At 39.2% G+C, this 16,325-nt stretch overlaps 1 protein-coding gene across 4 annotated transcripts in view; it reads right to left on the reverse strand.

Annotated features, from left to right (window-relative positions):
* BTNL2 (butyrophilin like 2) overlaps nt 1–16,325 on the reverse strand; it is a 54,202-nt gene that overhangs the window by 15,069 nt on the left and 22,808 nt on the right. For 2 of the 4 annotated variants that reach the window (XM_070585821.1, XM_070585819.1), the window contains exons 1-5: nt 13,715–14,292; nt 7,728–7,817; nt 4,570–4,653; nt 2,571–2,918; nt 562–843 (exon numbers count right to left, since the gene is read on the reverse strand). In XM_070585821.1, the coding sequence (XP_070441922.1) occupies nt 562–843; nt 2,571–2,918; nt 4,570–4,648 (709 nt within the window). In that variant the 5' untranslated portion in view covers nt 4,649–4,653; nt 7,728–7,817; nt 13,715–14,292. Of the gene's footprint in view, nt 1–561; nt 844–2,570; nt 2,919–4,569; nt 4,654–5,744; nt 5,839–7,727; nt 7,945–13,714; nt 14,293–16,325 lie in introns of those variants that run through there. The other 2 variants (XM_070585818.1, XM_070585820.1) reach the window with 2 other exon arrangements.

A 16,325-nucleotide genomic window follows, 5' to 3' on the forward strand; every position in this document is an offset into this window, starting at 1 on the left:
TCTTTACCATTGAATAGCGCATCATGAGGACTTTTTTAACCATTAAAATTATTTTAAAAAATCATTTTCATCCATGTTATAATTTATAGTAACATAAGACACAATACTCCACTGTTGTACTGTTTTATTGACCCTTGTTTTTGTTGCTATTTATAAAAGAAATTATAAGAAAGATGCTGTTATATAAATAGTTGTCTCCATCTCTGATTATCTTCATATGATAGGTTCCTAGAAGTAATTGGCACAATAGAGCATAGGAAAAAATTTCAGTGGAAAGAATATGGTTTTATTTTCTTCACAACGTGATGCATACTTGTGAGTAAAGAAAATCAATGCAGAAAGAAGAAAAGGCAGAACTTGAAAATAACTGAAAAACCATTAACAGCTATTCAATCAAAATATAGTATATATATTTCCTGTCATAAATGTTTTATAGCTTTTAATACATATTACTAAACATTAGAGATTTTTCTCAGTAAAAAAATATTACGTGCTGTAGCACAGTCCCTGAAATCTTTCCTGTTAACCTGAGCATCTTGGTCCTAGAGGCAGAGCACTGACCTGGGATGGAGATGGCTGACCCCTTCTCCTCATTGAGGATGTGGTTGTGGATGAAGCAGGACACGGTCTCTAGAGAGGCATTCCTAATGACAAGAGTGGCTTCCACATAGAACAGGCCATCTTCATCTTGGATGTGATGCTCGGAGACAGTCAGCAACTCCTCTCCCGTGATGTCTTTCCAATAAACCTGGGGCTCAGGGAACCAGCCTTTTGCAGTGCACACAAGCTGGACTTCAGTTTCCACAGGTCCCTCCATGTGGATGTTAGGGGCAGACCCCAGACCTGGGTTAGGGTTAGGGTTAGGAAGGAGCCATAGCCCAGAGCCCTGGAGCCCTTGGAGGCACACATAATAGAGACTGAGACCCCATCGACATTGCGCATAGGGACAGGGCAAGACTTCAGGGGTCTGAGGAGCAGAGAGTGGTCTAAAGTCATCTTCCTATTCAAACTGTAGTTCACATACACTTTATTTGTTCCCCAGTCTAGATGTTTATATTTTAGCATCTTTAGCATTTTTCGTTAGATCCAGACAGAAGAATAAGAGAAGGGGGACAAAATGACAATTTGCTTATTTCTTTAGTACTGCAAACAAAGATGTGTTGTAGTTTATTCATGGACTCCCCCATGCTACAAACTCTGCCTTTTTCAAGTTAATATTATCTGTGTAAGGCTCTCTGTTTTATATTCTGACTCTAATTTAAACGGAATATTTAATATAAAGTCAGAAATCATCTCCATGGGGACTATTCCTCCCATTCCTTTTGTTGGTAGTTGTGATCTTGGGATGCAAGTAGATAAAGTGGAGTGTGTGAAATAGGAAGGTCTGTGAAGAGTTCTTTTATCTAAATATTCCATTCAATGGGAAAATGTTTTTTGAGAAATCCTAGTTTTATATAATCATGAAATTATTTCTCCAGTCAACACAACTCTCAAACTCAATGGTGTCTATATTTCCCTAGATGGGAATTCTGTCTCTATCACTTCCTGGGGGAAAGTGACCCACTCCCTTCACCTAGAGCCTTAGAAAATGTGTGGCTTATTTTGAAATGTCCCTGACAGTGAAATGTCTTAGTATGTGCCCTCCCCACTCCACATCTCAGAAATACATGGGTTCTTTCATCCATCTTGAATCACCTTGAACATAATAATGATAATAATAATAATAATCATAGTCATGAACATTAAGAGAAAGGTGTTAGGAAACAGTAAAGAAGGAAGCAGCATCAGCCAGAGCTATTAACATCTACAGAGAATTATTTCCCTGATAAGGTTAACAGATTTGCCTGATTTTCTCTTTAGGGTGCTGAAGAGTTATTCCTCCCAGGGAACCATATGATAGTTTACTTTTCAGATATTTGTTTTTTCTTAAGACAGACCCTTTCTTTAGTCATCCCCTTTTTCTCAACTCTTTCCTGCTTTGCTAATACAAAAGCATCACGTAGAACCATGCCATTCTTAGCGGGCATGTCCAAATCATCCATGAGTCTCCAATTCATTGAACACTAGTATTTGATAATGTCCACAAGTGCACAATGTTCTTACCTCTTCAGACTGATCGCTAGCTTTCTAACTAGAGGCATTACAAAGAAACAGTTTTCACATCTCAGTTACTGCATGTTTGAGGTTGGGTAGAGAACAACCAATTCCATTGAAATACAGATGCTGGGCAGTCAGCTAGACTCACTCACTCAGCAATTGACTTGCGCCTGCATGCCAGCTATGTGGCACAAATTTGTGCATCAGCAAAATTGCTAATGACCACATGTCATGGATTGCAAATAATTATCAAGAATAGTCAAAACCGTGTAAGTTAGATTTGGGAGAATTGTTTATAAGTGAGCTGCTTTGAAGACTTCAGAACTGCTTGTCTTCAAATGAATCAGGATAGAGGACTGGGCATTAGGAATTGCTTTGATGATTAGAAGGAAATTCTTCAACTGGCAAAAACTTACCACACAAATTTACATACTTCTCCCCCTAAGACCCTATGTCTTTTCCCAGATATTCACCTGCTACTTTGAGCAGCAAGCTTGCTTCTCCATAATAGTTCCCCTCGTGGAAATGGCACCAGTATTGCCCACTATCAGACGGCTGGATGTTGTCCATCTTCAGAGCCACACTTCCCTCAGCAATGTTGTCCTCTATCCATTCTATCCGGCCTCGGTACTCCTCCATCTGCAGCTCGGTCACCTCAGCTCCATCCCGGTATGCAAACACAGGTGTGCCGGGCTCTGAGCGGTACCACCTCACCTCCATGTGCACTGCCGTCCTCTTGGGGAGGAGCTGACAGGTTAGTAGGGCATCTTCCCCAACCCTGGCCAGGATAGGATGGGCAGGACCACTCACTCTAAAGTCATCTACAAAACAGAGTGAAAAAGAGGAACGAGTAAATGTCAATCAGAAGATTAACACACTTGCTTGGGAGGTCCAATCTATCAAAATAGAGGCACCTGGAGGGAGGGCTTTATTTTCAATGTTTTAGAGAAATCCAGCAGGATTTGCACATTTGGCTGTTACAGTGACAATTCTGTGTACTAAAAATAACATGCAGTTCAAAAATTTGAGAGTCAGTGCTGAATCTGTCACCAGCTGCATAATTTGGGGGACAAAACCATTATTTTCACTGAGACTTGAGATTTGTAACCTCAATTTCTTCGTCTTTAAGACACTAAAACCACCATCTCTGGGTTGTTTTTATTCTCAAATAAGTTAATGTGTAAATTCATTCTTTTTAATTGGGAAGTTTATTAGTTAGTAATTTATTTTATAGTTAGTGATTTCACTTTATATTGTTAGTGACTGACATTGTAACCACTTTTCCTAAAATTTAGATAATATATTCACTCATTAGATCTTTTAGCTTTTCAGGATTGCTCTCGTCCTAGGTAAGGAACTGTGCTTTTTTGTTTCGGGTCTGGAACAGGGAAGACTCCAGTTACTGGGGCTATATGTATGATGCAGGTTTTGCAAGGACATTTTGTGATAGATTAAGGACAATGGTTTGAGCCGTCCAATCAAATTTTGAGTCATGTTTGACCTCTTTGTTGTTACCTGCAAATTGAAGCAACGTTTAATAATTCTATCTGTTATTATGTTTAACAATTTCATTTGTCATGTATATTATGTTTCTTTTCATCGTAAAATGCGTCAGGGCCATTTGCACTTCCTCTGTGCAGATTCAGTCCTCCTAAGAAGGAGCCTCATCTTGTTTATTTGCTGCTCAATGTCAAATAGATGCTGTTCAAAAGGTCACTATAAAACTTAAGTAGAGATCTGCTTGCATTCTCCATTGACGGCGTCTGATTGTGAAGCTAGAACTGAAGTCATACCATCTGGTTGACTTCTTTTACAGGTTGGGAAAGTGCAGCACAGAGAAGGGAGGGCAGCCTTGCCACATCACACAGCTTCTGGCAGCACTCACTCTGGAGCCTGTGCCTTTAGGTGCCCTGTCCAGTGTTTTTCCTACTTCACCACCCAGCATTTTCCTTGGGGCTCAGATATTTCCCTCTGACATTGAATTTTCATAATCCTTTATCAAGGTAGAATGCTTTGACTGACAACATTCAGCTATGAGATTTCCAAGTCCATTTCTAGTTTCTTGTTTCTAAGTATTTTTATGCTGTTCAATTTATGGTAAGAAGTAGTCACTTTTCTAGCCCCCAGTGTTCTGTCCTGCACAGAAGCAGGAGAGTGAATGAATAACTTAATGTGTTCCAGGTAGTGATTTAAGTGCAGCCTAGTCTAATCCTAAAGCCTGTGCTAGCCTGTGAGATGTAGGTATGTCATTATTCTTCTCATAAAGATGAGGAAACTAAGGCGGAAGGTACTCAAATAACTTCCCAAAGGTAACACAGCTGGAAGTGGAGGAGCTCTTTTTGGAACACAAATGCTTTGTACCCTGGACTCTCACTCTTAATATTGAACTAGCCCTTTTGATTTAGAACTCTGCATCCAGACTGGATCTCTGGGACATTCGGGTATATAGTAAAGGGAAGAAGGCCATCCTACCTGACAGCTTCATGGTGAACAGTACAAAGATGAAGGAGGCAACAGCACCAGACAGACGGTATCCTGGGAGATCCACCATCTTCCCTGACGCAATCACAAGAGAAACTATGACTTGTACCTAAATGAGGCTGCAATACAGCAAGCATACCCCATGGTTTCCAATGGTCATGTAATCATAACGAAGAATCAACATCAACCACTCCACAATCAAACAATGAAATGTACTTGGCTCCATTTCTCTGCAGTTATTGATTATTTCCAACCCCTTCCTAATGTGTTGTACTTTAAGCTATTTTTTAGGCCTGAAGGAAGATTTCTGATTAAAATGAAAAGCCTTCCTGGGGCTGGCCCCGTGGCCGAATGGTTAAGTTCATGCGCTCCGCTGCAGGCGGCCCAGTGTTTCGTTGGTTCGAATCCTGGGCGCGGACATGGCACTGCTCATCAGACCACGCTGAGGCAGCGTCTCACATGCCACAACTAGAAGGACCCACAACGAAGAATATACAACTATGTACCGGGAGGCTTTGGGGAGAAAAAGGAAAAAATAAAATCTTAAAAAAAAAAAAAATGAAAAGCCTTCCTGGGCTAAAGGGACAATAGTACTTAGAATTTTAAAACACCTCCTTTGGTCCATCCATCTTGAACCTGCAGAAATTATAAAGCAGGCTTCTGATATTTTTCCTCATCCTCCTCCCAGTCCCTCCTGCAAAGTCCTTCATCACTACAGTTTCCCAGGTGTAGAGGAATGAGAGGAAAGGCTCTACATTCCCACACTGCAGCCAGGTGGCTATCATTAGTATCTCAGGAGAACCCAGCGGCAAGGAGATGCCTTGGAAAGTGAAGGAAAAAGTGGTGGAAATGGTACTACAGAAGGAGTTGGCCAAGGAAATGACTCTAAATGGCCTTTTAGAATCATCTTGAAGACACATAGGAATGAATAAAGGAAATAGCACGACTGTCAGAGATGGGCAAGCCCTACATGCCCATTTTACCTGCATTATAAAAATACTTCCTCCCAGCTAAAAAGTTTTAAAACTACCAGGACAAAAATGGAATGCCAGCTTTAGTTTTGGAAAATGAAAAATTAAGAGTGAAAGACCTCTAAGACTTATTCTATCTGATGTGACAAGTATCTTTATTGAAAGAACAACTTGCTTCATGACAAGTAGACTTACCAGCTCAGGAGCAATGGTAAGTTGGTTACTGCTTCTCTCTCCCCAGAAACTAATGCCAGTAAGATTCTATGAGGCAGGGGGAAAATCAAGTCATCTGAAATGGAAATCATGAGTCAAGTGGTTCAGGAGATTATTTTTACTCTATTACTATCCTATTTTCATTCTAAAATGACGCATACTTTCATTTAAAATAGCTCTCAGGAAGCTGATATAAGCCCAGTCACAATACCTAGATCTGAAAGGGTGCTAAAATACTTATTTGAAAATGGGGCTGAGCACTAGAGGACAGCACAGACCGTCAGTAGCTTGCCTCTTGAAACCTATCAGTCACTTCCCTCAGACTGAGGAAATGGCCGACGCCTCCTTGACTCTTCTTATGAAAAGCAGAAATATTTTGTTCCACCAGGGAAGAGCACAGAGAGCCCACAGAGCCCATGCCAAGTACCATCAGCCAAGCTCAGTCGTGTGGACCAAGAAGGACCACACTTCATACAAACCAGCTTATAGATTTGTGTTCCTTTAGGTTTTTTATTTTAAAGCAGAGAGGAAACCTACAAATGCACTCTAGTAAAAAAGTTGCCCAAATCAATGAAGCTTTGAAGGAAGTTGTGAGAACGCATCTTAGCCTTCATTGGTGCCCAGAGAGAGACTTGTGAGCCAGTATAAATGATGAGAATAACTGCCTTAGCCCAGGGTTCTGACGGGGGTAGGGGGCGGTTTCATACTTGGAGGACATCGGGCAGTGTCTGCAGATGTTTTTGGTTGTCACAACTGGAGGCAGGGGACATCTAATGGGTAGTAGCTAGGGGTGCTGCTAAGCATCCTACAATGCACAGGAGAGCCCCCTACAGCAAAGAATTATCCAGCCCAAAAGGTCAATAGTGCCGAGGAAAAACATCGCCACAGACCATCTGCTGTTAGCGTGCTGAAAATCTTAGGCACATTTTTGTAAATAAATAACTGGACTTAAGTTGTAAACTTTAAATCAATTCATTTTATTTATGAGATTTTTTACATCTCTATTTTACCATTTAAATGTAGGACAGGAGTCTTCTGAAACTGCCATTGATATTAAATATGGTAAACTTTGATAGTGTCAAGAGATTTGATTTAATATGTATATGTATCACCAAATTCTCTAAAACTGGTGCTTCATTTAATTTTCTGGATAAAGTACAAGTGTTAAGATGTGATGATAAGTGGTGGTTTGTATTTAGGCATTAAATGAATAACAACTCTGAATTCCAAGGTCTACGCATGCACTGTTAAAATTCACACCAAAGAAAATTAGAAATTACCACATGTTGTGGGTCGTTAGAGGTTTTTCTTTTCAACAAAAAAAACCCTCAAATGTTAAATTCTCAAAATGCCAAGAGACCACAGTAACTAACTGATGAGAATAAATTTATCCATTTCATGAAGTTTGAAGCTTATATACCTATATAAATTTTAAAAATACATATAGTTTATCATATGTTAAAACAACACATTTTTTATAGAAAGAAAACAAAGTGGAATAAGATTTCTAGGAGACAGGTGACTTTGTGTTTATTTCAGTGACCTTGAGAATCTCACTTTACTTTTTGAATCTTTCCTTTCTCTCCTCCCTGATGGAGACAATCATTCCTAACATTTTTCCAGCTGTATTATCACCATGTGACAGACAAGGAAACCGAGACTGAGACACAAGCACAACATCATGTGTGACAAATGGATAATGTGATCCTGGTCTTCTGAGTTTTAACCGAGTGCCCCTCCTCACCCAGCCTGCTTCACAGTAATATTGTGAGGATCTCGTGAGCTATGATATCAGATTGAAAAATATAAAGTAGGGTGTGAGTATAAATACAAAGGGAGGTATTACTACAAGTGGCAAGTTTCCCTGCAGGGCACTGACTGTCTATATGCCCGGCTTCCTCAGCTCAGTAGACTCCCCCAACTTCCCCTGGCCATCTTCCACCAAGGACTCTGCAAACCACTCACGTGAAACCAGGGCCTGCTGGGTCCTCTCCTCACTTGGCCTCAGGTGTATGCTTCATCCACGCAGCAGGTGTCCCAGGACAGGTCAGAGCCCTGCAGTGCCGACAGGAGAGAGAACTGTGGGACAGCCAGACTGGGTAGAGACAGCTCTTGGTGCCCCTAGGCTTTCGGTGAAGATCCCACTCAAGCTGAAGGGAGAGCCAAATCCCCGAGGCCCGCTCTGAAAGTGAGATTCCAATCAGAACAGCATGTTCACCTCTGAAAAGTGAAACTCAGACAACAAGTGGACTTTGACTGGGTTTAGTTATGAGTTATGAGTTTAGTTATGAGTTCCTTAAACCTGCAGACAAAACTGTGACATTAGCACTTCTCATCCTTCCCCAGAAAGTCAGGGCACTCATGCTGTCCCCAGGTGACACCCTATCTGCACCACCTCCACTTAGGTCCTCACACAGCATCTAGTGCTGGCAGTCTGTCCTCATCACTCCCTCTGCCTCGCCAGATGTCAAGGATTTCCCACCTAATGCCAAGTCTCTACCAAAATACAGTACTCACAGGGCTTAGAGCTAGAAGCAAGATTAAATATCAAATACTCTATCCCTCATCACTGATGAGGAAACAGAGGCCAGAGAAAAGAATTAACTTATGCAGCATCACAGCACCAGGCCAAGGTCCTTTGCATGCTAGTTTATTGCTTTTTACTTTGGCTTTTTATCTCCTTTGGCTGGGTAATAAAGAGCTTAATTACTCTCAGATGTTTAATAAGAAATCTAATAAGCTTCTCAACACAATGTTTGGGCCCAAAAATTATGGTGACAGGAGTTATAGGCACATTTTGTGTGTGTGCTTTTGTTTAGGCTAGATTTTCCTTTAAATTCCCCTTAAGTCAGTTTTTCTTGAATCAGAGTGCAAGTAACCCCGGGGTTCTGCAGATGTATTCTCAAGGATATGAAGAGTTCTCCAGAATAATTTTAAATTTAACTTTAGATGTTCATTTGAATGTAGTAATGTAAGCATATGTGACATTATGATGTGATAAGATTTAAGCTGGTTTTTTTCCATGAAATTTCTCCCCTCCCCTGTTATGATCAGCCCATATTTGGGTCACCTAACTTGAGGCTGTTATTCTTTTTTTTTTTTTTTAAGATTGGCTCCTAAGCTAACATCTATGCCAATCTTCTTTTCTTCTTCTTCTTCTTCCTTCTTCTCCCCCTCCTCTCCCTCCTTCACCTCCTCCTCCTCCTCCTCCTCCTTCTTCTCCTCAAAGCCCCCCAGTACACAGTTGTATATTCTAGTTGTAGGTCCCTCTGGCTGTGTTATGTGGGACGCCACCTTGACATGGCCTGATGAGCGGTGCCATGTCTGCACCCAGGATCCAAACTGGTGAAACGCTGGGCCACCGAAGTGGAGTGTGCGAACCCAACCACTTGGCCACAGGGCCGGCCTCTGAGGTTGCTATTCTTAAAGTAAAGATTTTTTCCTTCTAATCTCCAGTGTAGATAAAGACCCTTGCCACTGTGAAGGATGAGGAGTTTGAAAAGGAGAGGAATATAATGAAACATAGGTGAGAGTCTCTTTAGTCTGTTTCTCTCTCTCAATTAGAGTAGAAGGGACAGTGCTCCCCTGTACCTCTTGTCCTGGAATGACAGCAGTGCCTACAGACTTGCCTTTCTCATAATGCCGCTGAAAAGCAGCAACAAAGGGAAAATTACCCAAGGCAAGAAGAGGTAGGCATTGGAAGGCTCAAATATTGGAATGAAAGTTGCTGCCTAAAATGCTGGCACAGAATGATAGAGCAAAAGGATAGTGGTGTTATGGCCATAACGGTCATCATCACCTGTATGGGAAGAACAGTGACAACTGGAGGGCACGATGTGACCATGACGTATAGTAAGAGTCAATGTTGAAAATATGAAGGAAACATTCCACACCAACCCTGAACCATCTCCTACCTTAGAGCTTACAAATAACCCTCGGCAGAGGGCAGTTTTTAAATTATTAATTGTTGTGAAAGCCACTGAGTTTATCTGGAAATTGCTAGATTAACTCCTTGCTATAAAACAGTATAGCGCTTGACATAAAAATTAGGATCAGTAATAGGAAAATACAGAAATTTATTTTTTCACACCCACATTTGTGGAATGAAAATATTCTACCTATTGTGCATATTCTGTATCATCTTGATGATATATGGTGTTGGAATTCTTTCAGGAGTCTTAGCACCCATGTTTGCATTTTGTTTATGGGCAGGCATTGGCCACTTAAAGACATTCTGTTTAAATCTTTGTGCATCTCCAGAGAGTTTCAAATAAGATGAACCCAAAGAGACCTACACCAAGACACATGATAACTAAAATGTCAAAAGTCAAAGATAAAAAGAGAATCTGAAAAGCAGCAAGAGAAAAATAACTAGTTACATACAAGGGAACTCCATAAGAATATCAGCTGGTTTTTCAGCAAAAACTTTACAGGCCATAAGGGATGACATGATATATTCAAAGGTCTTAAAGGAAAAAAGAACTTACTGCCTAAAAGAGACTCACTTCAGATCTAAAAACAGAAAAGTATTTGAAAAAAATTCAATATCCATTTATGATAAAAACTCTCAACAAACTAGGTATAGAGGGAACTTACCTCAAAATAATAAAAGCCAAATATGTCAAACCCACAGCCAACATCATACTCAATGGTAAAAAGCTGAAAGCATTTTCTCTAGGATCACGAACAAGACAAGGATGCCCACTCTCACTTTTATTCACCATAGTATTGGAAGTCCTAACCACAACAATCATACAGGAAAAATAAATAAAAGGCATTCAAATTGGAAAGGAAGAAGTAAAACTGTCAGTATTTGCAGATGACATGATCCTATATATAGAAAAGCCTAAAGACTCCACCAAAAAAGTATTAGAACTAATAAATGAATTAAGTATAGTTGCAGGATACAAAATCAATATAAAGAAATCTGTTGTGTTTCTATATACTAATAATGAACAATCAGAAAGAGAAATTAAGAAAATAATCCCATTTACAATTGCATCAAAAAGAATAAAATACCTGGGAATAAATTTAACCAAGGAAATGAAAGATCTGTACTCTGAAAACTATAGGACATTGATGAAAGAAATTGAAGATAACACAAATAAATGGAAAGATATACTGTGCTCATGAATTGGAAGAATTAATATTGTTAAAATGTCCACGCTACCCAAAGCAATCTACAGATTCAGTGCAATACCTAGCAAAATACCAATGATATTTTTCACAGAACTAAAACAAATAATCCTAAAATTTGCATGATACCACAAAAGACCCTGAATAGCAAAAGCAATCTTGAGAAAGAAGAAACTGGAGGTACATGCTCCCTGATTTCAAACTATACTACAAAGCTATAGTCGTCAAAACTGTATGAGACTGGCACAAAACAGACACATAGTTGAATGGAATAGAGATCCCATAAATAAACCCATGCTTATATGGTGAATTAATCCATGACAAAAGAGGCAAGAATGTACAATGGGAGAAAAACAGGCTCTTCAATAAATGGTATTGAGAAAACTGGACAGCTACATGCAAAAGAATGAAACTGGACCCCTATCCTACACCATACATAAAAATCAACTCAAAATGGATTAAAGAATTAAATGAAAGGCCCGAGAGTACAAAACTCCTAGAAGAAAACATAGGCAGTAAGCTCTCTGACGTCAGTCTTAGCAATATTCTTTTTGGATCTGTCTCCTCAGGTAAAGGTAACAAAAGCAAAGATAAACAAATGGAACTACATCAAACTAAAAAGCTTTTGCATCAACAAAATGCAAAGACAGCCTGCTGAATGGGAGAATATATTTGCAAATGATATGTCCGATAAGGGGTTAATATCCAAAATATATGAAGAACTCACACAACTCAATATCAGAAAAACAAACAATTCAATTAAAAAAAGGGCAGAGGACCTGAATAGACATTTTTTCAAAGAAGACATACAGATGGCCAACAGACATATGAAGAGGTTGAATGTCACTAACCATCAGGGAAATGCAAATCAAAACCAAAATGAGATATCACCTCTCACATGTCAGAATGGGTATTGTCAAAAAGACAACAAATAACAAATATTGGGGAGGATGTGGAGAAAAGGGAACCCTCCTACACTGTCAGTGGGAATGTAAATTGGTGCACCTACTATGGAAAACAGTATGGAGGTTCCTTAAAGAATTAAAAGTAGAACTACCACATGACCCAGCAATTCCACTTCTGGGTATTTATTCAAAGAAAACAAAAACATTAATTGGAAAAGATAAATGTACTCCTATGTTCTTTGTAGCATTATTCACAGTAGCCAAGATATGGAAGCAACCTAAGTGTCCATTGATAGATGAATGGATAAAGAAGGTGTGGTATACACACGCACGCACCACACACACACATAATGGAATATTACTCAGCCATAAAAAGAATAAAATCTTGTCATCTGTGGCAAAATGAATGGACCTAGAGGATATTATGCTAAGTAAAATGTCAGAGAAAGAAAAACAATATGATCTCACTTACATGTGGAGTCTAAAAGACAAAAGAGACTCAAACTCATGGATACAAAGAATAAACTGGTGGTCACCAGAGGGGCAGGGAGTGAGGAGATGGGCAAATAAGTGAAGGAGACTAAGAGGTACAAACTTCCAGTTATAAAATAAATAAGTCACAAGGATGTAATGTACAGCATAGGGAATATAGTCAACAATATTGTAATAACTTTGTATGGTGACTACACTTGTCCTAGTGATCATTTTGTAATGTACATAAAAGTTGAACTTCTATGTTGTACACCTGAAACTAATATTATATTGTATGTCTAGTATGCTTCAATAAAATAATAAACAAATGAGAAACATCTGATTAAAAAATAAGTAAATAAATAAATAGTAAATTTTTGTGCCTCTCAAAAAGCCCTTACATACATGTTATCAAGAGTCTACCAGTTTTGAAATAAGAACTGTGTCCTGAGTTATGCTATGAATTATGAATGTCCATTTTCTGTAGAGACATGTTAGTGTAAGAGAGACAAATGCTGTAGCACTGAGCAGACGGGAAGAACAAGGATCCCAGAGAAGGCACAAGGGAGACACAAAGGCAGGGAGAGTCATGCACATACACGGTCACCAGAGGGCAGCAGAGACAGGCTCACCCTCCGGCCTTCGAGGCCTTTTCAAGACCTGATTCACTCAGTTTCTTCCTCCAAATGCTGCAGTCGTGCGATCCACATTCGTGACTCCCACAGCCAGTAGATGACAAAAGCCAATGGACATGAAGTTGGGCTTCCCCTCCTGAGATTTCCAGGGCTTAGGACAATGACGATATTTCTTCAAATCAAAGGGAAGTACAGTATTGCCATCTGGCCAAGGAAGATAAAGAATCAGCCACAAAGTGAGATCCTATGGACTGAGAAGACGTTGAGCAGAGAATGAAGAAGACCATGATTTCTCAAGTACATGCCACAAGAATAGGGTAACTGTTACTGCCCCGGACCCTCATCCAGACCCAGCTTTCTTAGCAAAATCGCCTCATATTATAGATTTTCCACCAGAAATCAGTCCAAAGGAAAAAGGCAGTAGAATTTCTGAATAGCAGTACTTGCAATACCCAAACATTCGGATGGGGGACTGGTGTGATCCTGGTTCTGACAGCCTACAGTCTGAGCTGAAGAGCTCTTTGTGCTGTCACATCCAAAACGTGTCTGACAAACCAGTTCCTCTCAAATTTTTTAATTTTCTAAAATGTACTTTTAAATTTACTTTTATGCAAAAGTTACAAAAATCTAAAAACAATTACTAATTATCATCCACGATTTTTTGAAAATAAAATTATATATACATTTTTTGATATATTTTGAAAATAAAATTATATATTCCGCTACAGGTTTCAGCCTGTAGGAGTGAAGTTCCTGGGAAGAGATTTAAACATTGGTAAAATTCACACGAATACAGATGCCTCACCTGGGAATTAGGAGGACCACAGAATGTGTGTTAAAACCTTCACAGTCCTCTCAGGATCCCAGAGAACGCACTCACAGAGATAGCCATGCATGTCTCACACTGGAAATAGGAGAACCTTCCGAATGTTGAGAGAAAATCTTAAAGAAAAGCACACCACCTATCAAGCCTCCTGCATTCGCACCAAAATATTCTGCTATACTTGGTTCATATACTCGGTCCTCTTGACGCCGTTCCCAAGAGGGCTATTGCAGTTCCTCGAGTGACCAGTAGATGGCAGGTTTGTCCAAGAACGTGCACGGGAGTTTCCCGGAGGCACCAGTGACTTCAGTGTAATGAGAAAGGACTGAGAGTTGTGTCCTAAAACGTGCCAGATCTTAACTTCCAATCTCTTCTTTTCTTAAATTGTGCTTTTAGTTTTTGTGGTAAACTCAGTTTAAAGCCCGCGGAATTGGGGCAGCGAGAAGAAAATTGCCGCTGCTGAATATGCTTCATTCTCATGGGGGGCCCTAGAAGTCCGTGACTGAACCTCTCTGGAGATGGAGACGAGGGTGGGAGAGAGAGACATAGACATAAAGACTGAGGAGCGGGTGAAAGGAAAAGGAAATTTTATTGAGAGAGAGGTTGCAGCATTACCTTAATTCATTGTTATCCTGTTTTGTTACCAGGAACTCTTAAGGAAGCAACGACAAAAAAATTAGAAATCCAGATCTCAAGGGCATTTACAGTTTTAAGAGGCGAGAATAGAGGCACTAAAAATATAATAATTCATTGACTAATGAGGGAGTCAAGAAAATCTTCAAGGAGGGGGAGGTGCATGGGGTGGAACGAAAGGGATATCTCATCCTTCACTGAGTGTCCTGAGGCATGGGGGCTCGAGCCAGCAGGAGGTGGAGCGCTTTCTATTAGGGGCAAGGCTTTTCCAATATCAGAGAAATATGTACTTGTGGACACGTATGAGAACAAAGAGTATTTCAGATGCTGGCAGAGAGAAAGGAAACCCACACCCTAAAGGATATCCTGGCCACTGATAATGATTTAAACTGGAATATGGAAACAATTGTTCATGTGTAGTTCCATGATCACGTATAAGACATTTAACTAACTGTCTGGTTGTAATTTAACAGAAAATTAGATATGAAAGGCAGTTTTTAAAAATAGTCATTAAATTGTTTAATTAAACAGACCTTATATCTCAAAATAATATTATTTAAAAAATTAATATGAGCCAAGCAGATTTCACACAATTTCAGACTTCTTTTGTCACAAAGTGAACATTGTAGCCTGGAAAGCATTTTATATGCTTACATAGAAAACCTTAAGAAAGCTATTAAAACGTCTAGAATGTGTGAATTTAATGATGGCAATATACAATAAAACAGTTGTACTTCTATATACTAGCAGCAGAATAGTATATATAAAAGTAAAAAGTAATTCCATTACAATTGCAATAAAAACATTAAATACTTAGAGACGAATTTAACCAAAATATGTGTGATGTCTCTATGGTAAAAACTACAAAGTGCTGATAAGAGAAACTAATGAAATGACAAAAATATGTAGAGATGTAATGTGTTTGGTTTTGAAAGAATTAATATTGTTGAATACCAATTCTCCTTGACACAATTTTGGTCAATATTCCCACTGGGATTTCTTTTCAGAAATAGGCAATTCTAAAATGTATCTGAAAATGCGAAGGATCTAGAATAACCAAAACTATCTTGAAAAAGAAGAACATAAAGAATATTCAAAATCTGGTGTCAAGTCAGATTATAGCGCTACAGGCAACATGTCAGGGCCAGTGCTATAGGTCAGACAGATTTCAACAAAAAATTGTACTTAGTTATGGGCATGAATGAGAGCTTCTAGAAAAGGAAGACAGGAAACAAATGAGAGATGAGCCCTGAGTCCCCAATCATTTAGAGGTTGGGAAGATGAGGGGGACTTGACAACTTGGCATAGGAGATTGAGAAGTGACAATCATTCCGGTGTGACAAGAATCCCAAGAGAGTGATATTTAGGGACAAATCAAGAAAATACGTCAATTATGCAGTAGTGATTAAGTATGTAAAAATAATTCTAATATGATAAGTAAGAGGATGCCTTAGAAATGACCATTGGATTTGGCAACATTGAACTAACTTATGACAATGACAAGAAGGATTTCAGCTACAAATGTAGACTGTAGCCTGATTTGCGTAGGATCAAGGAAGAATGGGATGGAATGGAAATAAGAAAGGCAGCCAATATTTTAAAGTATTTCCCAGCAAATTAGGAGTAAAAGACTATTTACTAGTAGAGTTGGAATTAGGGGAGGGAAATACTGTGGCATGTTTGTATGCTGATTGGAACCACCCACTACAGAGGGAAAACTTTTTAGTACATTGAGCAAAGATCGTTGCAACATATTAAACCATAAAAAGGATTAGTATCTAGATCATATAAAGACCTCCTACAAGTCAATTAGTAAAGGAATATACACAAATCAATTAGTAAAGAAATATATTTATCTGAGGGAAAAAATAGTGGTAAAGGCAAAAAGAAACATTCTGCAGCAAGGATATATAAAGTGACACATATACATGACAGATTGTTTAACCTCCTCATTACTAAT

The sequence above is a fragment of the Equus przewalskii genome, chromosome 19 (genome assembly GCF_037783145.1).
Source record: "Equus przewalskii isolate Varuska chromosome 19, EquPr2, whole genome shotgun sequence".
NCBI lineage: Eukaryota > Metazoa > Chordata > Mammalia > Perissodactyla > Equidae > Equus > Equus przewalskii.